This window comes from Sorex fumeus, unplaced genomic scaffold, assembly GCF_029834395.1.
Source record: "Sorex fumeus unplaced genomic scaffold, SorFum_2.1 ptg000126l, whole genome shotgun sequence".
In the NCBI taxonomy this organism is placed as follows: Eukaryota; Metazoa; Chordata; class Mammalia; order Eulipotyphla; family Soricidae; genus Sorex; species Sorex fumeus.
This window is the reverse complement of record NW_026606183.1, coordinates 4,421,835-4,449,552: the sequence shown is the minus strand read 5'-3', so window position 1 is coordinate 4,449,552 and position 27,718 is coordinate 4,421,835. Positions and strand designations below refer to the sequence as shown.

The 27,718-nt window shown below is 44.7% G+C and overlaps 1 protein-coding gene across 4 annotated transcripts in view; it reads left to right on the top strand.

The window, feature by feature from the left end:
* The window catches only part of CALN1 (calneuron 1), a 520,902-nt gene that overhangs the window by 273,828 nt on the left and 219,356 nt on the right, over positions 1–27,718 (top strand). For all 4 annotated transcript variants that reach the window (XM_056137646.1, XM_056137648.1, XM_056137649.1 and 1 more), the window contains one exon: positions 12,393–12,536. In XM_056137646.1, coding sequence (XP_055993621.1) covers positions 12,393–12,536 — 144 coding nt within the window. The remainder of the gene's footprint in view (positions 1–12,392; positions 12,537–27,718) is intronic.

Here is a 27,718-nt window from a genome sequence, read left to right as displayed (position 1 = left end):
TTGCTCACAGATAAAGTCGCTTGCTGCTTGCAGGGGTGCGTTCCAGCCTCATGTGCCCCGTGACAGAAAGCCCACGCTCTGCCTGGGGCCGCTTGCTTGGGGCCTGCTGAGAGGATGCAGGCTGCTTTTGTGGAGAAGCTTCAGACTTCTCCCTAGAAAGGTCTGGCTCCGTCAGTGACTCTGGCCTGCTGGACCCTGGAAGCTGGCCTGTCTCCTTCAAAGCCAGTCTATACAGCTTCCCAGCTCAAAGCAGTAGTGGTTCTTCCCACTCACCCCTTCCTTCCTCACCAGGGTAGCCCCTCAACCCTCATCCCTCCACAATGTGAATAGCTTCCTCTGCGTCAGGTCTGTGCTGCTGGGGGCTGGGGTGGCGGTGCTGTTAGAGTGAGGAGTCAACCACCCCGCACTGCGGCCTCCAAATGTTAGAGTATGGAGTCGACCACCACTCAAGGACAGAGAACAGAACCGATAATGCGAACCACATAGCGAGGTTTATTGCTTCTAGTTAGTGGGGGTCCAAGTATCCTCCCGATGCAGTGGGCTTCCACAAGAACCCCAAGCACTAGATTGAGTAAGTTCTTATACTTTAATTTTGGCAAGTTAGCATTACTCAGCAATCTTCTATTACCTACAGAGTACACATATATTTTTGTTGTTGTTTTGGCCCGCAACTTCTATCCCACCTCCCTGTTACATTCTGGGGATCTAATCTTATTCCCGGATGTAATCTTTATTTATTTATTTATTTATTTATTGCTTTTTGGGTCACACTCAGTGATGCACAGAGGTTACTCCTGGTTCATGCACTCAGGAATTACTCCTGTCCATGCTCGGGGACCATATGGGATGCTGGGAATCCAACCCGGGTCAGCTGAGTTCAAGGCAAATGCCTTACCCACTGTGCTATCACTCCAGCCCCCCGGATGTAATCTTTAACAAAAGCATCTGTTTTTTCTGCTTTTCTTGTTCCTGGAAGAGGACAAATTCACTCAGAAGGCCACAAAGTCTGTCATGACAGTTCTCTGGCTAAGTGGGACCTAACAGTGCGTGTGGTCTCATGATGACCCCACAGGCCTTCCCTCCTTGGACAGTCACCTGCAACTTGAACTCTTGCTTAATCAATACCTGGTGACAAGTGTATCTCCTCAGAGAGGGGTTTCTGTGCCCACACTGACATGAAATGAAGCTCTGTGACCACTGACCTGGCCCTGTGGGGAGCATGGCAGATAATAAGGAACATTCATTTATTCTTTCCTATTTTCCTTGCACACAATTCCTACCTTTGAAGTTATGAGAGTGTCTCTTGAGTGCTAATGAGAGACTGGAGGTGAAGGCAGGGATTGCCAGAGAATTGGACGGGACTGCCAGAAAGACCAAGATGTGCCAGAACATGAAAATTGTCAGCCCCTCTCTCTAGATTCCATGGAGTTTGAGTCCCCTCAACAAATAGCCAGTGTTCTGATCAGGTATGCTTAAATGATAGGGCTTGCATCCATTAAAAGTTCTGTAATTATAGGGGTCAGAGGGCTCCTAGGATAGGGAACTCACATAGGTGCTGAGAGAATAGATGGCCCAGAATGTCCCACATGCGGCCTCAGAGCTGGCTCTGTGAACCTCTTCCATCCAAATGTTTTGTACCCTTTATAATAAACTGATAATAGTAAGTGAAGTTCTCTGAGCAATTCTGGTTAATGATCAAAGCCACAGGGGAGCTGTGAGAACCACTCTCTGTGTCACAGGGGGTCTGGGTTTGGGCTAGCGTGTGGGGGAGGACAGCTTAGTGGCATGTGCACCCTCTAGGGAGCAGTGGTTCGGAACAAGACCTGTGTGTGGTGAGAGACTTGCCCACGTTTGCTATGAGAATGGTGGTGAGCATTAATGAACCTTAGAGGGGACTTGGAAAGATGTATTACATGCCCTTTGACCCAGTGACTCCATTGCATGACATCATGCAGCTTATGGAAATGATCATGTAATACATGCAAATTTTTGTGAGCTATTTCCATCACAGAATTGTTTAAAATTGCAAATGATTGAAATGCTCCACACCGGGGCTTGTGAAATCCATTTTTCCTATTAGCCATATAGAGGAATAATATGTAGCCTTTAAAAATACTTTAAGGACTAATTGAAAATGCTTTAGAGGTGAAAATTTTAGTGTATTCAATAAAAACATTATCTAAAGCTATAGACAGAGTGTGACCCCAAATTTAATTAAAAAATATAAATGATGAAGTTTAGACTTCAGCATCTTAGTATGTTAACAATAGGTACTGACCATGAATTAGATATTTTTTGTTAGGGGAGCATTTTCCGAAAAAAAAAAAAAATTAAAAAAAAGAAATTGAAATGCAACCAAAAGATGGTAGCATCCTGAGATTTGCCTCATCTTATAAGGAGGTCTCAGCCCTTCCCAGTAGAGCTCAGCTTGCCTGGCCCTTGGCCCTTCTTTTTTTTTAAATTTTTTTATTTTATAAAGTAGTTCGCAATATTTGATTACATTTAGTATTCAAACACCAATCCCACCACCATTACACCTTCCCACCACCATATTTCGGTGTTTCCATCCCGAACCCCAGTCCCTGCCCCAAAGCAGAACTGAAATAATATAATATTTCCCTCCAAGGTTGGTTGGCTCCTACTTTGAATTCTGTCAAAGGTGATGCTCTTGGAGTATGGATAGGGTGTGTCCTATGAAGTGTCACTCCAAGAAAAGGTTCACTCATGGGTGACCCTTGGCCTGAGCGTGTGGAGAGCATCCGTGGGCATGGAGGCAGTTGAGTTCTGGAGGTTTTTGGCTGCCTGGGGCTGGGGCCCTTGGGGCGGAGAGGGGTTTCACACACCCCTCTCTGGGGCGCCCCGAGTGAAACAGCCTGGTGCAGGGTCCAGCAGCATGGTTATGGTGGGCATATCGTGGGCGTCTCCCTTCCTGGAGAGAAGGACATGTGATCTGGATGGTGGCCCATGATGAGATTATCTGGCACCAGCCAGGGGTGGTTTATGGGCTTGACTGCTGAGTTGCTGGAGACAGAAGGATATGGGCAGAGGATCTCCATTCCTGGTCCCATTGAAACTGGACCCTTCTTAAGCAGTAAAGATTGTATCCATTTGACTCTCACTGAGTCTTTTCTCTTCACGCATATTCAGGCCGAATGCTGTGGTTCCCCTCTGAGCCCAGCCAGGAGCCCGGCCAGACTTTCCTTTCAGTCCATCATCAAGGGAGCCCTTGGCTTTCATTGCTAGTTTCTGTTCTAATTTGCTCTGTTCTTGTACTGTTGGGAAATTTTCCATAAACTTGAAGGGACCTGCTTAATGAAAATCAATTCACCTTAATCTTTGGAGGTGTACAATTTGGTGCACAGATTAATGCTGTTCTGACTCTTAAACCTCCTAGATAAGCCTTCGTTACTGGTTTCTGACTAACACGTGTTGTCTGACGGGAAGAAATGATGGCTTTCCCGTGAGCTGGGATACTTAGTCTTCATATGCTATTCCCACCTGAGAAGCTACCTTTTCTTCAGAAAGTGAGCTAAGAAAGCAGCTGGCTTTAGTTCTCCATCACGGCATCATTTGGGTCATAAAGTAATGAAAAATGCAAGGGGGTGGGGGGGAGATCCGATCTACAGTAGAAGTGTCAGTGCCCTGACCCTCTTTGACCTGAGGTTTAGGCTCTCAACAGTGATAGCTCCTGCCCTGTTTGGGGAGGTCTTAATCTACTGCAGAGCCAATTGTGTATCATCACACCAAGTTTCTTGGGGGAGATCTACAACACTGAGGATTCAGTTCAACTAGCATTGAAGAGGGAGGAAGGCTCACACAAAGGCATCCCAGGGAGCTCCTAGCAGTGGTCCAGGGAGGGGTGGCCTCCTTCTCTTGAAGGAGAATACCTAGTGTCTTTTGCTAAGACCCGGCAAAGACTTTAGGACCACAAGGTGGGACCCAGAAGGTGTCTAAAATGGGCCCGACATCAAACCAAAATTTATACCATATAACAGACACATGATCAGGGTCACACATTCAATTGCTATTGCTATTTCCTTTTCTCCCACCCAATCATCTGTTTGTTTTTTTTTAATAACCTGCCTTGGGTAAATTTTAAGGACTCTAAGTCATCTAAAAGCCTCTGAAGCACAAACCACTTAAACAAACTAATATAGTAAGTGCCTCAGTGGCTGAGGACCCCTCTGATGTGGTTCTTTTGGGTCCTCTGTGGCATCTGCTTCAGAGGAGACATTTTCCTTCTTCTCTTCTAGGTTCTTTGGTCTCATAATTGAATCAACACAAGGCAAAATAATAGGAGGGGAAGAAACCCAACTGAATCACTCGAGACTCCTGGGCATTGGAAAGTGAGACTTTATCTTCCATTCTGGGCAAAAGAGCGGGCTGGGGTCAGGAGTTCTGAAGGAAGACAGTCGCAGGACAGCGGGAAGAGCAAGTGTAGCACAGAGGTTGACTGCCCTCTGGGTGACTCTGACAACAGACCTACCTCTGGCGTTCTCTTGAGCTCCTCACTAAATTACTTGTAGTGGTAAGGGCAGAGACTGGAAGCTTGAGCCTGCTGGGTCATAACTGCCTTTGGCCGCAAACAATCCACCTGCCACAGTGGTACCTTTTAGGGATTGTATTCTCCTTTCCCCACATTTGTCACAAACCTCCAAGAAGCACCAAGTGTGAGCATTTGTTGAAGTAGATGCAGTTACAAACCATAATGCCCCAAAGTAGAGAGAGAAGATGGGGAATATTGTCTGCCATGGAGGCAGGGGGAGGGTGGGAAAGGTGGGGTATACCAGGGATATTGGTGGTGGGGAATGTGTACTGGCGGAGGGATGGGTGTTTGATCATTGTGTGATTGTAACCCGAACATAAAAGCTTGTAACTATCTCATGGTGATTCAATAAAATTTAAAAAAAGAAAAAAAAAAGAAAGAAAGAGATGCAGTTAAAGCCAACAAACTAGGAGAGAGGACGCTTGAAAAGGCCGCTTAGATGAGTGGATTGCAAGATGTGGTGCTGCCCCCCTGCGCCCACCTATCTCTGGTGTTTCCTCATCTGCCTTATTAGAGGCAGCTCTATGCCTGGGTTGCTGATGCGCCCCCTCAGACCCTCTCCTAGCACATTATGCTCCTCATGGGGGATTTGACCCTTTTGCTATCTGAGTTGTCACCTCTGTGTTCACTAACTGCTAGAATCAATTAGTTGTATTTGCAGACTGATTGATTGTAATTAATTTGGAACTCGTTCACATGAAATCCCACATTGGGATTGAATTGGCATTTTAGATGTGATTATGGCCATTTTACTCCCAGCTCCGATTCTCGTGCTAATTTCCAAATCACCTTCTCCATTCTCTGACTGTCCGTTTCCATATGTCCACAAAACAGGAACACCAGTCTTGGGGGCCACTTAGGCCTGTCCCGCTGTGACCGAGCCCGAAATCCCTTTCCTCCCTAAACTGATCAGTGGATGCCTTTGCTTTGGAGCCCACCAGGGAAGTCAGAAATGCCAGCATTGACCCTGGATCCCGCCTCTCCCAGATTCTGAGCCCTCCCTGAATAACTGTCACTCAGCAAATTCCAGGGAGCCTTCTCCCCATTCTCAAGAGAGTTGCTTAGCTCCATATTCATTTGTCATCCCCCCCCCCCGCCCCGGCAAACTCCCCGTGACGTATTCGATATGCCAAACACAGTAACAAGTCTCATGATGGAGACGTTGCTGGGCCCACTCAAGCAAATCGATGAACAACCAGAGGACAGTGTTACAGTGCAGTGCTATCCTCCCCTCCAGGTGGCGGCGCTGCTTCTCTCACTCAGCCCAAGCCATGAATAAACATGACTAGGGCAGTTCGCTGTCCTGCACATTTCTCTCAGCCCGGGAGGCGTCTTGCTGCCTGGCTCTCCCAATATAGTGCCAGGATTAAAGATCCGTTCTTCATGGAAGGAAGGTTCACTGAGGCATCATGACATGGTACCATCATGTCATAGAAGAGGTGGAAAACCCTTCTACATCTGTAGTGGGCTCAATTCCTGCCCTATTGTTTCCTCTGGGTGTGGGGTGGGGGGTTGGATGTCTTTGGGTTTTGATGTTGTACTTCTTATCTCTTTCTACTGGTATTTAATTACCACTTGTTTAGCGTCGTGATCTTACTTTGTTTATTTGTTTTTGAACCACACTTGGCAGTTCTCAGGAGTCATTCCTTGTTCTGCTATCAAAAATCACTTTTGAAGGGCTAGGAGGACCCTATGGGATGCTGGGGACTGAACCTGGGTCACCGAGTACAAGGCACATGCCCTGCCTGCTTGTACTACTGCTCCAGCCCATGTGATCTGCTATCCCTGGGGTGATTATTCTCAGTGATGGGAAGTCACAGGAGGTACTGGCTCTTAAATAGCATCATCACTTGTTTTTAGTGCAAATCCCTGTTCTTGGGCCTGAGAGGGCTCAATGGACCAGAGCTCATGTCCCCAACATTACATAATTCCCAGAGTACCCCCAGAGTGTGCCCAAAGAAAGAAAAGCCACAGGCCGGGGATATAGTACAGGGGGTGAAGGCACATGAGCTGTTTTGGTCTCTGCCACATCAAGGTTCTCTGGGCACCTCTGGGTGTAGCCTTGGAAGTCCCCAAGCACTGATGGTTGTGGCCCAGGTAATTCCCGGCACTGCAGGGCCTGAACAGGGCCTGAACAACAACCTTATGCCTTCGCATTGAAATGCCTGCCTGGTCAGTGAGATTAGCTGTGAGAGACCCCCAGATGCCTCAAGCACTGCATGGAAGCAGCCCCCCCCCCCAATAAAAAGACCAACATTCCCCACATTCTTCCTAAAGATACATAAGTGGATTCAGCATCTAATAGGGATTGAGACAGGAAAAAATGTTCTTCTGAGTTACTAATTTGAGGTTTTAAATTAGTACGGTGAATTTTAGCTGCTGCTTCAAAGCCAGAACATTATTCGAAGAATCTTGACCGGGCTGGCATCTGGATTTCATCTGCAGTACCTGCTCTTGGCTTGGCTGGGAGTGAATCTGTCATGTGGAAGGTGTGCCTCTGCCTTTATCTCCGCTGAAATAGCTGTGTCCCTGCTGCATATCCTGGTGGGAAGGCCTGCTTTCCAGAGGGCACTGGGTTTGGATGCAGGTATGACCCATGGTGGTTTATATCTCAGCAGTATAAGCCCAGACCTAAACACGGGTATGTACCACATCACACCCATCACCAAGGTTATAGTACCTTCACCACCACTAACAAAGTCACCCCCTCTGCCTGTACCACCCCCCCATCAGGGAACCCTTGCTTTGATCTCATAGTCTAAGAGATTTAGCTGTTGTATTTTGCTAGCTTCTTTGCTTTGGGTCTTTTTTTTTCTTTTTAATTTTTTTATTTTATAAAGTAGTTCACAATATTTGGTTACATTTAATATTCAAACACCAATCCCATCACCATTACACCTTCCCACCACCATATTTCAGGTGTTTCTATCCCGAACCCTAATCTCTGCCCCAAGACAGAACCAAAATAATATATTTTGTATTGTTTGTTATCAAAAACCACTGAAAATGCAACAAAAAAATTATCCTTAGAGGAAAGAGTGTGAAGATTGTTGTATTTTACCTAAGGACCATTAAGCCCTTCTATAAGAGATCACTAACATGTTATTAAAGGTTGAGCCTTGTGTGCTTTTTATATATATGTATCTGTAAAAAAAAAAAGTACATTTACCCTCTAAGATTGGTTGCCTACTCCTTTGAAGACTATCAAATTTGGTGCCGTAATATTGGAGTATGGGTAGGGTATGTGGTTTGGAGTATTACTCTGCTGCGTGGTCCAGGAATAGATTTATTCGTGAGTGAGGCTTTTCCCAAGCGTGTGGAGAGTGGCTGTGAACATGGTAGTAGCTGGATTCTGGAGGTTGTTGGCTGCTGTGGCTGGGTCCCTTGGGGTGGGGACGACTTGGGGTCTTTGTATTTGTGGATTTCTCAAAAAAAAAAGGCTGCTGGTGTAAGAAGTGAATGTCTGAGTCTGGTGTAGAGAGTTCCTGGTGCAGACCTACCATGGCTCTAGAGTATATACTGGCCTCAGTGAGGGTGGGGTTCCCATTTGGGTGTGTGTGTGGGGCAGAACACAGGCCTTGATTCGGGGAGGTGAAGTGCCCTGACCGGATCCCCTCTATTGGAAGAAGTGTCTTACTGTATCACCCCGTTGCCACTGCATGCCGTGACGGAGCAGAGGCCTGTTCACCCCTCCACCCCGAAGGTCAGTCTTGGAGCTGGGAGAACTGGCGGCCCCACCCCCAATGCAGTTATGTGAGCGATGCTAGGCTGGGAGCCGAGAGGCCACTCCCTCCGGGGCACCCACAGCGGCTCCTGCATGAAGGGAAGACATTGGAGCCCCCAAGGCATGTCACATTGCAGGGCATTCCAGGAAACTTGACATGGGGTCCCCGTGGCCCTAATATGGATTGTGGCTGGAGGCCCTTAGCACAGAGCGAGCCAGCCGCCCGGAGACGGAGACGCGGGCTTGTCTGCTTCTGTCTCCACTGGTTTTATGGGCATATTTCTCACCCCCTGTTCTGCTGTTAAAAATAACGCCAGGCACACACCACATGTCTCAGACTGCAAGACCTATTTCCTTCTAGTATGCTGCTCATTTGCCTCGGTTTCCTACCCTGGAAAGAGGAGGCCCCAGAGGATTCTGTGATTGATTTCTACTTTGGTACTTTTTTTTTTTTCCCTTCTCTTCTCAGCTGCTTTGAAAGAAAATGAAATTAGTGAGCTTTGTTCTCTCTCTCTCTCTCTCTCTCTCTCTCTCTCTCTCTCTCTCTCTCTCTCTCACTCTCACTCTTGCTCTCCCTCCACCCCCAGCTGCGAGGCAGGAGCAGACGTTCTCTGTAGACAGAGCAGGACTGTTGGGCACTCTTACAGAGTCTCCAGTAGTCTCCATCCTGCCACCCTGGCCCTGTCCTGCTCTGGCTGTGGAAGGATGGCAGATGGAAACTAGGGGGGTTGGACTGGAAGGAACTGAGATCTCATTAGTAATCCAGTAGCCCAGGATGAGGCAACTCTGGCAGCACCCAAGCAACTGTGTGAAGGTGGGTCCACCCACCCAAGCCCTCACTTCAGGTCAACTTGTCAGACCCAGCCAGGTCCCCTGGGTGTCAGGACACAGACTCTTGGTCTCAGTGAGTGGGGCAGCACAGGAATGAGACAAACAGGGGGCCACAGTGACCTGGAGAGCCCTGCCTTCTGTCAGATGGGTAGGATCTGGCCTTGTTCTGCCCTTAGGAGCAGAGTGTCCAGCGAACAGGGCCCATCTCAGCCCATAGCAGTAGCCAACTGGTCTTCAGGGCTCCTGGACTCCTCTGAGACCCACCCCCTACCCCCCTTGGACCCTGTCATCATTTGAAATATTCCTCCCTGGCATGGCAAGTGCCAGCTTGCTGTAATCCCAGTTAGAGGAATGTGGAGACATCTCATAGGCTGGAACCTTGCACGTGGTGGTCTCAGGTTCAATACCCAGCACTGTAGCAGCCCAGCACTCCAGAGTCACCCTGATGAAAGGCCAAACAGCACCCCGACATCTAAACCACTGCACCAAATACTGTCAGGAGTGGCCCCTAGGCCCCCAGCACTGCTTGGATGCCTACTTCCCCTCCACTAAAAATAGTATTTAAGATGCAGGATGGAAATTAGACATTTCTCAGATGGGGGCATTGAGGCTGACAGAGAGGCTGGTCAGTCACAGAGCAGAGGCACACTTCTGGGCACTGGCATGGATCTGGGGCCTCCTTTGCCCTCCCCCCAGCTTTGGGTCTGGCCTGGGGCTTCTGTCTCTCCCAGGTCCTTGTGCAGTGGCCATGATCTCAAACTGAGTGTGACTCTATGCTCTTTGAGGGTCGCCCGGGACCCGGCAGTAAAACCTACATCTCCTTGGATCGTTGTGGGCAGGTTTTATTGACGGGGAAAGCCTCCAAAGCAGACAAACCCCTTGACTCAGAATTTGCAGCAGACTGAAATGGTTTTTACATCAGCAGTGGGACAAGAGGGGGGTGTTTGGGCGGCAGATTAATAGGGTCTGAGGGAGAACACAGACTTCCCGTCCTTCCCTTAAACACTTTAACAATGTCCACAGAGCCACAGAAGGGAGTCTGCAAGGACCTGGGGGAGCCTCGTGGCCAACCCAGCTCATTTTACACATGAGCACACAGCCCCGGGGCCTTGGCTGCAGGCCTCCTGAGCTCATTTGCCTGGCCAGGTGCCGGGGGTCCCGATGGTGGGTGGGTTTTCTCTCTGCGGGAGCAGCACTGTTCACGGGAAGCATTCTGCAGGCTCCGTCAGCCCTGAGGATGAATTTTCTATGAACTTAGGATGCAGCACTCAGAAGTAAAGGTTCTTTCTGAGTGTGGGTAGGAATCTACAGATGGGAGTGGGGTGCAGAGGACCAGAAGATCATGTAGAACCACAGCTCTACACGATCCTAGGGGTGAGACCTGTGACACTGTCCCCATGCCCCGCAAACAGGTGAATAATACTGTGGACTGCGGTGTCAAAGGTACACTTTGAGGTTGCAAAGATGGCCAGAGGCAACACAAAGGGAGAACTGATCCACACAATTGAGTTGTGGGGGTTGAAAGAAAAAGGGATGTTGTGGTCCTTGTGGTAGGTACACTGGTGATAGGAGTGTTATTGATGAGTGTTTGGTTTGAGAACCCTGACCCCAGTGCAGACAGAGGAACAAAGGTGAAGAAAGTGAAGAAATAGGAGAAGCTCATTATAAAGTGGAGAAAGAGAGAGTGGCTCTTTCGGCCAGCCCCTGCACTGGCCCCTGGAGAGGCTGGGGCAGAGCCACGCCTTGGGACAGACTAAGGGGGCTTTTAAGTTGTCTTGGGTGGGAAAAGGGGACAAAGACCAGTGGGACCGGTGCGCCAGGCCTGGCCTTGTTATCTGCTGGGGGTCAATGCAAGGAAACTTGATGGCTTTCTGTCGCCAGGTGGCCCATAAGTCCATGCAGGGAGCAGATGATCTTTAACTCTGGGAGTGTGTTAACTCATCATCCAGTTGCCACTGGGTTGCTGTTTGGTCCGAGCAAACCTTACAATGAGACACTGTCATTAACAGTATTATAAACCAGAACCTCAATGAATAAAAAGTAAAACATTTGTTTTAAAAAGGTGCTTTTGTGAGTCCCAGACTCTCGTTAGAAGCTCTGGTCCGTGCAGCAAAGCAGAAGAGGAAAGTTCTACAGAGTATCAGGTACTCTGCACTCAGTGCCAGCACTGCCTCTGGAACCTGCCAATGGCGTCTTGTCAAAAAGTCTTTGCTGATGTAACTAAGCATTTCAAGATGGGAGATCATCCCTGCTAGCTCCTCAGGCAGGGGCCCCAAGGCCAGCAGAATGGCATGATGGATGCCGGCACCTGCCAAAGCTCACTCACGCACATTTATTGATGGAAAATCTAAGCTGGGCATGGCCAGTGCTGTCGTAGAAGTAACATCTCATTTTCAGACAGAGGCTGTGGTAGGGTAGGAAGGCTCAGCTGGCCCCATGCATTCCAGGGCAGAGGCACAGCAGCTCTGCTTGGGGAGCACCTGGCAACTGAATAGGGCCTTATTGATGGCAGAGTCAATCCTCCCAGCCCCGAGGGAGTGGGATTGAAGATATCATTGGAGCTTTTATGACACGCCTATCGATCTGAGGTGGTGTATAGCTATAAAAGAACTATAAATGAGAGCAAACCCAAAGCAGAGGGGCATTTGTCTTCCACCCGTGAGGTCCGCAGGGCTTCTGGAATGCAGGGAACGGAAATCCCTACCTGCAGGATTGTCTCATTCTCCCCCCCAAGTAAAGATGCCAGTGTCCTTCTCATGACGGAAATCTAGTCCTTGTCCTTGCTCAGAATGTGACCTTGGTGGCCCTGGTCAGATTGTGGGCTTCCCTCCTCCCTTCCATACCTCTTCCCTTCTTTTTGTCTTACTCTCCCCTTTTGCGTTCTGTTATCTGGTCTCTGTGTAGGCCATAGGGCCTCTCACACAGTGATCAGGAGCCTCACCCCTCCTGGCTTTACTCAGTCAACTGGGCTGCTCACTTAGGGGTTCTGGGTCGTGATGTAACACTGCCATGAAGGCCAATCTTGCAGTGCTGGGTGTGTGAGTGTGTGTGTGGGGGGGGGGTGAAGGGGGGCACTCCAGGGGTACACTGCTGGCACTCGAGTGCTCTAGAAGTATAGAAAGTGGCACTAGGGCCTTGCCCAGACATTTGCTGCTGACCTCAAGACCACACTTCTGTTGAATTAAAGGGTCTTGACATATCACTGTTAAAAGGTTAGGAATAACAGTCAAATCATCAATCTTGATAAGACAAGTTATGTGAACATTGGACTCTCTGCTTTTTATTTTGCAGAAATCCGAGAGGCCTTTCGGGTACTGGACCGAGATGGGAACGGCTTCATCTCTAAGCAGGAGCTGGGGATGGCCATGCGCTCCCTGGGGTACATGCCTAGTGAGGTGGAGCTGGCCATTATCATGCAGCGTCTGGACATGGACGGTGAGCACTTGGTGTCCCCATCCCTTCCCTGAGCTGAGCTCCAGCACATCAGTGGGGCCTTGAATTTGAAAGGGCACCAGCAAGTCAAAGTTTCGTGTCTTGGTTTATCTTTGAAGAGTGCATTTGGATCCAAACAGGGTTTTGCAAGCAATGTTCCTCAGAGCTGCAGGCTCCTAGGGAGGATTCTAGGATTACCAGCAAGAGATAGGAGGCAGGCTGGTGGATCACTGAAAGAGATCTTTTTATCAGCATTCCAGGTTAGGAATCATCTATCCTGAAATCCACACACTGTTCTGTGAGACTCAGTGACTTGCAGGGTGTTCCCATATTAGTGAGTGCTGAAATGAATTTTAGGATATTTTCTCACCACTCTCTGATGAACCCCTGTCCCTGGTTAGCAGTCATCTCTCAATCCCTCAACACTCTGACCTCTCCAGATCCAAGGAAACCACTAATCTATTTTCTCAGTGGCTCTGCCTCTGCTGGACATTTCACACAAACAGAATCAGAGACTATGAAGTCAGCTCTGGCTTCTTTGACTCAGCTTAGTGTTGATACCATCCATTCCAGATTATGTCTTCTTGAAATTTCCTTTTGCAATCTCTTTTTTGCTGAAGGAATGCATCCTGGGAAAGCACTGCCAGAAACACATCAGGGTCATACCTAATTCTGAAGGAACTTTTGGTCATTGTGCATTCATATTCTTCACCCTGTTAGCAGCTGTTCTGTGACCCCCACATTCTGTCCTGCTGGATGATGGGGAAGGATGATAATCAGGGTGAGGAGATGGTGGTGAGCACCAGCACCATCCTCCAGTGCAACATCCTCTCTGGCTCAGATGAAGCTCTGGCCAGGCCTTCAGGAGGAGGAGCTGTCCCAGCCTTGTCCTTGCAACTCTTCTAGACTGGGTCTCAGTGTTTCTGCATTTGGACTTGCCATAGCTGTGTATTTCAGAAAAGTGGGGGCAAAGCAAACCTATCTTCCCTTGGGGTTGGAGCAACAGCACAGCGAGTAGGGCATTTGCTTTGCACGCAGCCAACCCGGGTTCAATTCAATTCCCAGCATCCCATATGGTCCCCTGAGTACCGCTAGGAGTAATTCCTGAGTGCAGAGCCAGGCCTAAGCCCTGGGCATGACCCAAAAGCAAAAAAAAAAAAAAATCTATCTTCCCTTGTCCCTCCACCATCATTTCAGAGATACATTTACAGGAAAACAGCTCCACCCGTAAAACAATGAAACTCTTTGTCTGTATTTCTGTGTTTGGGCAGAAGGTTTGATTCGCCTTCCATGTGTTCTATAGTAAAGCCTACCAGTCCCCAGCTACCAGTATGAAAATTAGGCGCATTGAATGAAAAGTTGCTGGGACTGTGGAGGAAGTTACTAAGACCCTCCCGTTGATCGTCGATTTGCTTGAGCGGGCCCAGTAACGTCTCCATTGGAGACTTTGTTGTTACTGTGTCTGGCATATCGAATATGTCACGGGGAGCTTGCCAGGCTCTGCCGTGCGGGCGAGATACTCTCGGTAGCTTGCCGGGCTCTCCGAGAGGGGCGGAGGAATCGAACTCGGGTAGGCCATGTTGGCCACTTGTAAGGCGAACACCCTGGAGCGATAGCACAGCGGTAGGGCGTTTGCCTTGCACGCAGCCAACATGGAGGAAGTTACTGAAGTCCTCAAAATCTGTGTGGTCAGTATGAATGCAGGCATCCCCCTAACTCCAAGTTCTGCCATTCTTGAAAACCCCTATCCTTCCTGGGGAACTGGGATTTCTCAGGCAGTTTTGCAGTGGTGGTATCCAAGGGACTTATCAGTTTCAAGCCATAGCTCCATCTGAGATGGAGTTCCAAGAAGGTTTAAGTTCAGGCCAGAGAGTTTGAACCCTTACACACAGTTGAGCCAGGTTCAATCTCTGCCCACATATGGTTCCCTGAGCTTTGCTGGGAGTGATCCCTGAGCACAGAACCAGAAGGAAGTCTTGAGAAGTGCCAGGTGTAGCCCTAAACAAATACAGGAAGCTTCAGATTTCATCAGTTAAATTTGCACTTTATCATTCTCAGCACCCAAAGCTAAAAGACAGAATTTGTAGCATTTATGGAGACACTGCTTGTAGAGAATTTCTCCTAGTTCCTTTAACAAAACCCAAGTCTTTTAATGTTTCAAGGGTGTCCCCCTGAGGTAAAAACATGTTTATTTCTCTTTGGGGTGCATTGTCCTCAAGGTTTTGTGTCACTGCCTCATACCGGATGGGGGAAACCAGGAAGGAAAACTGCTTTAGTGCAGGGCCACCGATTGTGTGAATGAATGTGTGAGAAACAGCCAGGTCCATGCTGAAACAGGAGTCTTGATGTGATTTGTAAATGAGTTGTTGGGTGAAATTTCTGGGAACCAACTCCTGGCTATGGTTCGACCGGTTCCCTGAGTGTCTCTTAATGGTGTCTTGTGATCTGTTCTGTTAATAGAGGAGGGGGAAAAAAGCTGGATTCTAATTATATCCTTCCAGCTTCTGTAACTGGGGATCCTCCTCAGAGACTCAGCTCTGCCTGATTAAGCTTCTCTTTGGTGTGAAACTTGTGGAATGACCCAGAGTTATGGGAATGATTTTCAAAGGAAAAAAAAACCCCAAAACCAGAAGTTTGGGCTAGAATGTTTGATTCTAAGTACTGTGGTTGGATATTCCTCTGGGTCTACAAAGCCAAATCGGTGACAGCAGGGGAGATGGGGTGCTTCTGTCCATCCTGTCTGACTGGGATTAGGGGTGCATTGGGCCCCCACCCATCTTCTCTTTCTGGGGTTCCTGCTTGTTTACCTGCCACTGAGGTCATCCCTTGGGCAAGCGGCCCAGCTGGAATTTGCCTGAGTGTGTCTGGGTAATCCGAGTCCACACAGGAGGCTTTCATTAGGATTCCTTGGGAGCGTGTAGTGTCACGCAGGGTCCACATGTAACAGAACCCTCCCTGGATCTGGGAGCATGCCTGGTTTCCTGGAGGCCACTGCCCGAGCCAGACACTTCCAGTTAGCTGTGGAGCTTCCCAGAGGACCACGCAGAGGGCAGGTCAACGAGCCTGGGAATGCTCTCCTGGCTTGTGGCCTATTCGCCTCCAGTGCCGGAAACACTGCGTGTGAACATGCATGCATGCGTGCCTGGGTCTTCACAGCTGAACCTGTCACTTAGCGCCTTGATGCTAGTGCTGCAGTTTGTGTTAATTAAGCCACATCCAAGTGTGGGCCACTGGTGGTTCATTGGGACATATACCAGCATTGGGACAACGGATGATGCCTTTTGTCTAAGTTGATCCAGGTTGCTAGTGTTCCTTTCTTGAAATCTGACCTGGTTCTGCATCTCCTGATGCTCCGGTCCTGCTTTTCTTTTATTAGCCTCTGCAGCAAAAGAGATGGTTGCCCCAACTCCAGTTTGGAACCACTCTGGTTTCCTGGGTAGTTAAGGCCCTTCCTGCAGCCCAGCTCTGGAAGCCACAGCTTTCCCACTGAGGCCTCTATATACATTTAAACCATGTGCTCTAAGAATCTTCCTTAACAAATTGCAATTAACTTCTCTCCAGCACATCCCAGAGACTAACCATGCATCATCCTTAAGAATAAATAAAATAGTCATCCCCAGAGTAGCTCCTTGAGCCCTTTGATAAAAGCAGGCTGAAAACGGCTGTTCTGCCACACCCTATCTGCTCCCAGTAGCTCTGTGATCCCTGGGGTTGCTCCCGGCAGGAAGGAGGTGGTGGGAAAGAGAATCTCAGTAGATTCGGAACTTGGGTTAAACGGAAAACCTCAAGCACTTGAGAAATCATCAAGGCTGTGGGTCTCAGCAAAAATGCAGGAGATGACCTCTGACCTTGGATGAAGGAAGCAAACACTGTGTACTCAGGTGCCCATGAGTCTGGCCTGAAGGCAGGGTCTCAGTTTCCCCAATCCTCCAGCTACGGTCCAGTGACCAGCAGGGTCAGCTGTACCTGGGGACTCACTTAAACATGATCCGATTCTGCCTTTTACAAGTCCCAGAATTCATGCAGAGCTCTGTGTGGTAGACATAGTGTGGTCTTTTTTTTACCCAGAAAGACAGGAAATAAGCCCAACCCAGCATCCGTTGAGCTCTTTGGCCATCTTTCCTATGGGTGCAGCACCTTGGCCTCTCCTGAGTCTCCTCCTACAAGCTCAGGGCAGGGGATTTGTAATGTCAGGAGACTAATTCACAAAGCTAAGTTTCTGGAGAAGGTCAGTTACAGGAAAGTATCTCCAAATGTTTGGGAGTAAGAATGGTTGGCACCAAACTCCTTCTGGGGTGAATGAATTGTTACTGAATGTCCTTTGATCTTTGAGGTTAATGAAGATGATAATTGCCCTCCCTCTCCAGTACTCCAACCCAAGACTTGAGCAATTGTACTAGTTAAGAGTAGAATCCAGGGGCTGGAGTGATAACACAGCAGGTAGGGCATTTGTCTTGCATGCAGCTGACCCAAATTTGATTCTCAGTATCTCATATGGTCCCCTGAGCACCACCAGGAATAATTCCTGAGTGCATGGAACAGGAGTAACCCCTGTGCAATGCCGGGTATGACACCCCCCCCCAAAAAAAAAGAGTAGAGTCCACCCTATGGGCCTCTTCCGAGTTTTTGTAAACTTATGTACTATAATGATCTGCATTTCATAGATGAGAAAAATGAAGTACAAGGTTTTCAAATGACTTTGCCATCAGGCCACTAGTATGAGCTCAGTGACTGTGAGATCTTAGTCATGTAGCTTGTGCATATATTCTTCTCTTGTGATTCTAGTGGATTTGGGGCCCCGTGGGTGACAGCAGGAAGCTGAAAAGCCTTGCCATTTCTTAGAGATTTCTTCCCTGTATGTGGGAGTTTCGTTACAGATAGCTGTTGTGAGTCGTCTTTGTGGTCACTTTGCCGGATGAAGAAATTCCAGTCACTCCCCAAGTCATCCTCATATCTCATATGAGACAAGCCTGAGTTGTCATAGAGTTTATGAAGCAAAGATGTGGTACGGGTTGCTCTTTGCATTAGTGAGGAGAGAGACCTTTAGAGCCTCATGGGATATAGAGTGATTGTGGATGACAAATTTCCTCCAACATTCCTATCTTTCTCAGCAATTCCTTCTTCTCCATTAATGCCAGGAAAGTTCTGCCATCTAATTTTATTGGCAGTTGGCATTGAATACAAGTTTTAGCTAAGGACCAGATTGTTGAAGCCAATTTTAGCTGCTCGAGTCAGTAACAGAAATGTGCCCTCAACCAATACTACATTATTTTCCTCGTTTAACTCACTGGAATCTATTGCCAAGCCTCCCTCCCAGGTTTACACTGGAATAAACTAACCACATCTTGCCACTTTGTATTCTGTTGTATATCGACTTGGAGCTCCTCCTCCTCCTGGACTTCTGGTTCTGATGAAAACCTGCCCTTGGTTTTGGAACAAGGTGTGACTCATCTTGAAGGAAGGTGGCCCCTTTCAAGGAAGCTGCTTTAGCTGAGTCTCCTTGGACTCTGGGTTCAAGATGATCTTTTCTATCCCCAGAAGCATGCAGAGAGGACTTCAGGGACATACAATCACTTGATTTTCTAGATCTTATCAAGATCTCCAGAGTCTGACAAGCTTCCTGTGGCATATTTGATATGCCAAAAACAGTAACAATAATGGGCCTCATTCCCCTGTCCCTGAAAGAGCCTCCAATATGGCAGCATTGGGAAAGACGAGTAAGGAGAGGCTGCAAAAATCTCAGAGGCTGGGTTGAATAAGATGTTACTGGCACCCGCTCCAGTAGTTCCATGAACAATGGAATGACAGTGATACAGTGATACAGTGATCAAGGTCTCCATTGAAGTCTCAGGCCCTAGGCCTTTCAAAGCCATCCCAAACAAGAGACTTCTGAATCTGTGGTTTCAATTTAATAATCTCACTGCAAAATTTGGGAGTCTTCCTTGTAGTTGTCAAGAAGTTAGTGATTCTCCAGGGCTACTCTGGAAGTGCTCATCCTCTGTGGTTCTAGCTGAGATGGATTTCGAGGCCCAAGCTTTTTGTTTGCTCTCAGAGATGTGCAGAGCTATCCCCCCCACATAAGAGCCCCTAATGCCTGCAGGGCACCCAGAGAGTCAGTCGCGGTGGCTGCATGTTCTCCCGAAGCTTGACTTTCAGTAATTGTTTCATCCCAGGAAACTGCAGATATTTAACTAATGGCAATACCAACGCATGTGGAACATACCAGTGTCCCAATTTTTTTCCTTAGCAAGAAGTTGTGTGCTTTGTTTAAGATCAGAGATAAGCAAATCAATCTCAGACTTCAACTTAAGAAATGTATTTGCTCCTTGTATTCTATATCATCTGAAAAACAGAAACCATGAGGAATTCCTCCCAGTGAGAGTACTCTGTGAAAGATAAGAACCTGTTAAAAATTCTTAACATTCTCAGCCTTCATGGTAACATTCTTAACATAAATATTATTTCTCTTTGGCAAACCTTGCCCCAAAGAGTATCGAGAGAACTTCTTTCTGAGCATGCTGTGGCCAATATTGAATTTAATAGGTCATTGCTAGTAACATGGTGATGAGTGAGCACTGCTTTGTCTTATAAGTGAGAGGAAATAGTTCTTCTATGGTGATTGGTTATCTGTTTTTGCTTCCTTTTTCACATTAACAATTGTGTGTGTGTGGGGGGGGGCGGGCACTGGAGCAATAGCACAGCGGGTAGGGAGTTTGCCTTGCACGTGGCTGACCTGGGTTTGATTCCTCTGTCCCTCTCCGAGAGCCTGGGAGGCTACTGAGAGTATCCCGCCCGCACAGAAGAGCCTGGTAAGCTCCCCGTGGTGTATAGATATGCCAAAAACGGTAACAAGTCTCACAAAGGAGACGTTCCTGGTGCCTGCTTGAGCAAATCGATGAACTACAGGAGGACAGTGCTACAGTGCTACAGTGTTTGTGGTGGTTGGGGCTGAGCAGGAAGCTCTGGGGGTGGCAGGGGCAGGTGCAGTGAGGTGCAGCTGTTTCAGTAATGACAAACCAACTTCTGCCGCAGTAATAATTTGTCCAAATACTCATGGTTTAATGCAAGAGTACAAGTTTTAACTCACATGAGTGTCATTATGGGTTGGCCTCAGAGCCCTAGCAAAGAGGAGCTTCCTGTTTGGCCTTTCATGTGGGCCAAGGAAAAAGAGACCAAGAGAATTGTTCTGTGAGCTTGGAAGTTATTGCCACTTCCATTCCCATTTCATTAGCTAAAATAAGTACATCGAGGCATGCTGGGAAGGTTAATCCAGTTCCATGCCCAGAAGAAATGGAACTGCAACTGTTTGGGGAATGACACTAATGGTGAGTTTGGACTTTTTCTTTTTAAAATGAGAATGTCATATCCATTGCAAAACTTTTATCTCAGGGAGAACTTTTAAAAATACCATAAATAGTGGGAAAAGAAGAATAGTGGCTGTGGCAGCATTTATAGATTCATTTCAGATTGATTCAGTAGATAAAACTGAATAATAGAATTTGAAAGACACTGACTGTACACGGACTAAATGTCTATCTGATATAATTTCATGACTTTTTAAAAGAGGCCTTTTAAATGTTTTATATTTATATTTTTGTAAAGGTAAAGGGAAAGGCCCTCCCGTTGATCGTCGATTTGCTCGAGCGGGCCCAGTAATGTCTCCATTGGAGACTTTGTTGTTACTGTGTCTGGCATATCGGATACTCTCGGTAGCTTGCCGGGCTCTCCGAGAGTGGCGGAGGAATCGAACTCGGGTCGGCCATGTTGGCCGCTTGTAAGGCAAACGCCCTACCCGCTGTGCTATCGCTCCAGCCCTTATATTTTTGTAGTAGTGTTAATCCATCTACCTCAGTCCCTCCTGCACCCATTCACCTCCTCCCCCGGTTAACCTTTTGCTCTGTTTTTGGGAGTCCAAGGGCATGTTTTTGTTCACCATTTGCCCATTGTCTTTGCAATTGATTTTCAAATTATTTGATGTTTGTTGTTACTGTGTCTGGCATATCGAATACTCTTGGTAGCTTGCCGGGCTCTCCAAGAGGGGCGGAGGAATCGAACTCTGGTCGGCCATGTTGGCTGCGTGCAAGGCAAACGCCCTACCCGCTGTGCTATCGCTCCAGCGGGAATTTTCAAATAGTCCCCAAAAATTATTGTCTCAGGCCATTACATTCCAAAGGACAAATATAACAGGCTTAATATTTAACTAACAAAAGTTTGAATTAGAAACCCAATGCACTTGAAAGTTTAAAAACTAAAGCAAAGCCGGAAACCATTCGATTTACTGAACAGGTCTGAAATTTGATTATTTGAAGGCAAAAAGTAATAAATTGACAAAAATGGCATGAGAGTTATGATTAGGAGAAATGAGAAATGAAAAAACGGAGATTTATTATAAGGATATTTGATACAATTTGAATACATTTTAACATCTACATGCTAATAGAGATTTTTCTGGAAAGTATAAAATATTGAAATTGATTCAAGCTGACTGAAGTAATCTAAATCGGAAGTTGCATACTTGCAGTCTACCAGCCAAATACAAGCCTTAACCATATTTTCATTGGCTCACACATCCCTTTGTAAAGCAGGAAATCTCGTATTTTAAAACCACATTTTCCCTCTCAAAATATTAGGTAGTTTGGCATTCTTTCATTGCAGTCATGTGGTGGCATTGAGCAGCCAGGGCAGGACCTTGAGGCAGGACTGATGCCACAGTTTCTACCACAGTAAGGGACTGAGACTTTACCACCTTAAGAAACGGAGTCTCTCTACCACCTTAAGGGACTGAGTCTCTGCCACCTTAAGGGACTGAGTGTCTACTACCTTAAGGCACTGTGTCTCTGCCACCTTAAGGGACTGAGTCTCTACCAGCTTAAGGGACTAAGGCTCTACCACATTAAGGGACTGAGTCTCTGCCACCTTCAGGGACTGAGTCTCTATCATCTTAAGGGATTGAGTCTCTGGCTCCTTAAAGGACTGAGTCTCTACCACCTTCAGGGACTGAGTCTCTACCAGCTTAAGGGACTAAGTCTCTACCACCTTAAGGGACTGAGTCTTTACCACCTTAAGGGACTATTGCCCAAATAGACCTGTGACTGAAGAGGAGATCTTTCACTATTATGCCAAGTCATTCTTCATTTCCTTTTGTTTCAGTGGTGGATGTTCTTAGAGACAGGTGTTCATTTGTGTGTTTGGTTGTTTTTGCAGTGCTGAATCCAATCCAGAGCTCATGAATGTAATGCATACACTTTGCTGCTGAGGTACCTCCTGGACTTTGTGGGCTAATTTTGTATTTTTTCCCTGTAATTTTGTTTCCATTTTGTTTGTCTGATATAATTGCTAGCAACTTTGGCAGACTATGTTTTAAATAATTTTATTATTTAATAATTAAGGCAACTAAGACAAGAAGTTTATCACTGAGAAGAGCTTTGGTAATATCTTCCAAACTTTGATAGATTGTTTTAATTGTTTCACTGTTTTCTATATAATATTTTGTCCTATTTTTAATTCACCCTGGAATTTTTTTAGGAGAGTATTTTATAATTTCCACATTGCTGGGGTTTTAAGTTTCTATTTTGCATTTAAATTTTCTATTTTTATTGCTTTGTGAAAAATAAATATTTGCTAGGACCTGCTATTTACTAGGATTTTCTTTGTAACCTAGAATAACATGAACTTTATGTTCCTACCTCTCAAGCTTTCATGTATGTGCACAAATTATCTTTATATTATGTCATCTTCTTGACCCCCTTATTTTGTTTATTTTATCTGAGATAAATTACTGTGATGTGTTGAAGTCTCCCAGCCATATTGCTTCCTCAGTTGACTTCCAAAAGACTCTTATTTTAATTTTCCAGTGCTCTGTATTAGTAGATTTTACCTTTTATCAATTTAAATATCCTTTGAGGACCTCTAAGTTAAGCTTTTACTTTCTGTGGATTTTGCCACATAACCTTTTTGCAGTGTTTGTGTAACCTTTATTTTTCTGTGTGGTTCTTACACTATTTACAGGTCTTTGGGCTCCTTCTGGAGCACAGTGCAGAGGCATCCTGCCCTTTCTGTGCCAGGGTCTTAGGGGGGAGATTTTCACACTCCATGTCCCATCACTTTAATGTTTAATTATTCTGAGACTTTGAGGGTGGGGGGTTAAGAAAGGATTTTGGTTGCTCTTACTCTGTCATTTTTCTTTATTCTGGTTTCATGAACTCTTACTGTTTGTCTTCCATTGTGATTACAGTTTGTTTGGGGAATCTCGAAATTTTTTAAGAATTTTATTTTACTTTGTTGTTGCTGCAGTGACAGAGATGGGATGGTAACAAAAATGCCAGCTGTTATGCTCAGACCTGTTTTGGTGGGAATCTCTGGAGTCGACATCCACTTGATTGTGACTGACTCTTGCACACATCTCTCTGTGACACAGCCAGGAGTCACAGATGCTGCTGGATGTTACATGCAGAAGAGCTGCCAGGCACCCAGAGCAAAGCCTTGAGACTGAGTTCATGGCAACACCAGGGATCAGCCCCAAGGCCTTACATTTGCAAGGCCTGTGCTGGAAACTACCGAGCTGTTCCTGGGTCCTGAACTTGGGTCTTCGAATACAAATTTTATATTTAAATACAAAGATAAAATAAATCTAATATAAATATGAAACCTATCATTCTCTCAGTGCTTTGTGAATCAGATACTTCCCTTTCACTGATTTTTAATAAGAACCAGGAGATTTTTGTGAGCTTTTCCATGACATCAATGACAGGTCACAGTACTATATAATTTTTATGAAAGATGAGAAATCCAGCATTCTCCTTTTCCTTTTTTCTCTTCTTTCTTTTTCTCTCTTCTTTCTTAATTTCATAATATTTTTGCTACCAATATGTCCTCCCTTTTGCAGTTTTTATTGTTTTCCATTTAAAAGAATATTACCTATTTTATAACCACGTCAGAAGAACTTATTTTGCCTGGCAACTTTGTGGAATTTCAATGCATTTAGCTAATTTTTTGCTTCTCATTTTAATTAACATGCACTTGTTCTGGCACAAAGCAGACAAAACATCATTGTTTTGGTCTTTCTTTTTTTTTCAGAACCTTTACCATGGCCTGGAGTCTTTTCAGTACTATACATTAGACGGTGTCTTTCCCTCCACACATACTTGGGTTAGGGGCCAGAGAGATAGCTCAATGGCCTAGAACATCTCTAAGCAGGTTGGGTTCAAGATTTCTTTTTGCCATACTCCCTGATTGCTGTTCTATTATATTTGTGGCCTGATAGTGTAAAGAAGCTTGAGACTGACTACAGTGTATTCCTAGTGAGTAGTCTGTTTGCTTAGGATGCAGTCTTCATCCATGAAGTGTCAACTCTCTCCAGCCTGACTCACTTCCTGGGTTTTTATTGGAAATGGTGGAAGTGGTTTTTGTCTTACTGTTAGGATTCCTTTTGTCTAACTTTCACTCTCTGTTTTTGTACTGAGTTTTTTCCCAGAGACGTACTTCAACCCCAGAAAGGCATTTTGCTTGAGCTCCATCTGCATCACAGTGTCTCTCTTCAGAGCTACATCCTGGACTATGATCTCCATCTTTGCTTCCCACAGACGTGCTCGTGCTCTAGCTTTCCACTATCCTTTTCTTTCAGTCTTCTGTTTTTTTGATATTACTACGATTCACTTGGTTACTATGGAGAATTTTAAAATTTATATTTAAACACATAAAATGTGTTCTGAAAACAGACAGTGCATTGAAAAAATTAAAAGAGGCACCCTTATTTAAGCTTTACTTTCTGGGAAGTAAACCCAGTAAGCAGAACAACTTACTGAACCATCACTGGATTTTATTTCTGTAAATAAATGTTTATTCTGTTATTTTATTTTTCTTGTCACTTTTCTAATTTGATTCATGTGACAGTGCAGTGATTTCAAAACATAAACTAGATGGTTTTCACACAGGCTTTGGTAAATCTATTGGCGAGCCAGGCAGGTGTTGAGGTCTGGGATAATTGGCGTTGCTTTGGATCCCAATAGCCTTGACAAGTCTTCTAGAGTTCTGAGGACAGGCTAAGCAAATTGCCTAAGTCTTTTCGGAGGCCAGACAGGGCTTCCACAGAGATGGTTGCAGAACACCCGACAAATCCCCTTACTATGCAGGTAGAGAATGGGTAGTGCAACAGAATTTTAAAAATCTACCTAGAAAAAATTAAAGAGAAATGATTGGTTCCTTTATGTGTAGGGTACCTGTGAAAATTCTCCCTGAAGTTTCTTGCTCTATGCTGAGTAGTTTTCCTTTTATTATTCATAGTTCCATTTTGAATTCATTCATTTAAAATTTTTTGTTTGTTGTTTCTGATTTTAATGACAATGTCCCTTGAGCTTCAGCTTAAACTGACATTGTTGTTTGAGATGGGTATTAGTTACTATGAAAAGGTAATTATTAGTTCACTTTTTTTTCCTTTTTAAATGGCTGCTTTATAGCTCTGGGTAATCTATTGAGATAATTATAGAGATTTTAAAACAAATCCTATTAAAGAGATATATTATTTAATTGGATTAAATAAAATTTTAGAAAAATCCTATAGCGTAAAGATGAGTCTTCCTTAGCATGAGTTTCTCTCACAATATCCTGTTATGTTTGATAAGTTTATATTTTAAATTTAAATTTTTTGCATAGTCATAAAATAATGGATTCAATGGTTTTATTTTTCCAGGTTAGCAGATTTTTAATTTTTTTGTTTAACATTCTATAGTTTACAGTATTGTTAATAATGGTTTCTTATGCACATAATTGTGACTCTACACCCATAACCATCTCCCTTCCCTAGGACCCCAAGGCCTTTTCCCTTTCACTTCTCCCCACCAACTCAATTGTGTGGATCAGTTCTTCTGTTGTGTTGCCTTTAGCCCTTTATTGATACCTTACTGTATATCTTTGAGTCCCATGTATGAGAGAGACCATTCTGTATCTATCCCTGTCTTTCTGACTAACTTCACTCATCATGACATCCTTTAGTTTCACCCATATTGTTGCAAATTGCATGCTTTCCTTCTTTCTTGGAGCTGCATAGCATTCTGTTATATACCACAACTTCTTGATATGTGTATCTTTATTTGTTTCCATATCTTGTCTGTTGTCCTAAGCATGGCAGTGAACATAAGTGTACATATATCCTTTCAAATTAGTGTTTCTATGTTTTGAGGGTAGAGGCCAAGAAGTTGTTTTTCTGGGTCTTAGGGTAATTCTGTTTGTGGTTTTTGGATAGCTCTCCATTTTGTCTTCCATAAAAGCTGAACCAGATAACATTCCCAAGGTCGGCATGTTTTTGTATCAGGTTTGATGAGTATGTATTGGTATCTTTCCTTCTCTTCATGGTATGGGAGTGATTATAGTGCTACCATTTTTAAATATTTGAACATGCATTACATATAAGGTCAAGCAAACATGAAATAGATGGATTTTTAAAACAATTTTATGTTATTTACAAATCTAGTAAAACAATTTAATAGATCATTTTTAGAATTTGATTTTCTATTTGTTCTTAGAAATTGCACATTTCTTGTATGTTTTAAATATGTTCACATAAATATAAACTTGTCATTCTTTATATTTTAATACCCTTTAATTTTAACTTTGTAATTTCAATTCTATGCATTAGCTTTATTTTAAAATTTTATTTTCATATTGATTTTACTATAAATAGTATATTTAATTCTGTAAATATATCATCTTTATGATTTTAATATTTTGTTTGCTTAATTTTTTAAATTTGATTTCCATGAAGGTTGTCTTATGAATAGTATACATTTCTCAGAGAATTCCATTAGTGACTTGGTTGTTAGTGGCATTAATTTAGCTTGAGATGAGAAGTCACACAAGCATTTTAATTATGCCAGAAGTTTTAGTTTTGTTATCTGCTCTCCTGATTTTCCCAACATACTTTTTATTATATGTGACGTATTTGATATGCCAAACACAGTAACGAGTCTTACAATGTTACTGGGCCTGCTCATGCAAATCAGTGAACAACGGGAGGACAGTGCTACTTTTTATTATATACTGATCCAAATATTATAAAATGTATAGTTATTGAATATTCCATTTGAGTTTCAATAAATATATAGCACTACAACCATATCCCAGTGTAAAATACAAAAACCACTTCTTTTCCCAGGGTAGTTCCTTGTCAAATAGTATTTCAACACTGTTTCTTACATATTCATTTTTTGGGGAGGCACACCTGACTGTGCTCAGGATTTACTCTTGACTCTGTACTTAGAGATCACTCCTGGGCAGATCCAGGGGACCATTGTAGTGCCAGAGATTGAGCCAGATTGGCTGTGTGTGCCACGGCTGCTCCACCCACTGTATTATCTCTCTAACCCCACATTTTCATTTTTAATAGTGTCTTTTGATTTAAAGGTATCTTAAATTTTGATTAAATCCAACTTATTTTTAATTTATGTGCAGTGTTTTCTGATTTATGTCCAAAAATATGTTTGCCCACACATAGAATTATACTATTTTTCCTTTGTGTGATTGGCATCTTCAATTTAGCATGCTATTTTTCAAGGTTCATGCATTTTGTAGCTAGTATCAAAATCTTATTCCTTTGTATGGATAGATAATATTCATTGTTTGTCTCTGGCACATTTTATTTACCATTCATCTGTTGATGGACATGGGTTATTTCTGTCTGTTAGCAGTTGTGTCTGAATAGAATATATTTTGTCTTCATTTCTTAAGGAATGGAAAGATTCTAGGTTAGCGGGTTGTTTCTTTTTGGAACTTAGAAGATTCACAATTTTCTTTGTGCTTCTATTCTGTCTGATGAGGCATCGATACTTATTTTTAATGGTTCTGCCTTTTATTAGATACTTCATCTTCTCTACTGAATATGAACTTTTTTGGTTTGTTTTGTAATCACACCCAGTGGTGATTGGGGCTACTCCTATTTTAATGCTCCAGACTTACTCCTGGAGGTACTTGGGGCACCATGTGGTGTTGGGGATTGAATCTGGTGCTCCTGCATGCAGAGCATGTGCTCCATTCCATTTGGAACTGTTTCCCCAGACTTCTACTAATGTATCTATGACTTTTTGCAAGTTTCTGGTGATGTATGTGCTATATTTGCTCGAACGGGCCCAGTAACATCTCCATTGGAGATTTTGTTGTTATTGTGTTTGGCATATCGAATACATCACGGGTGG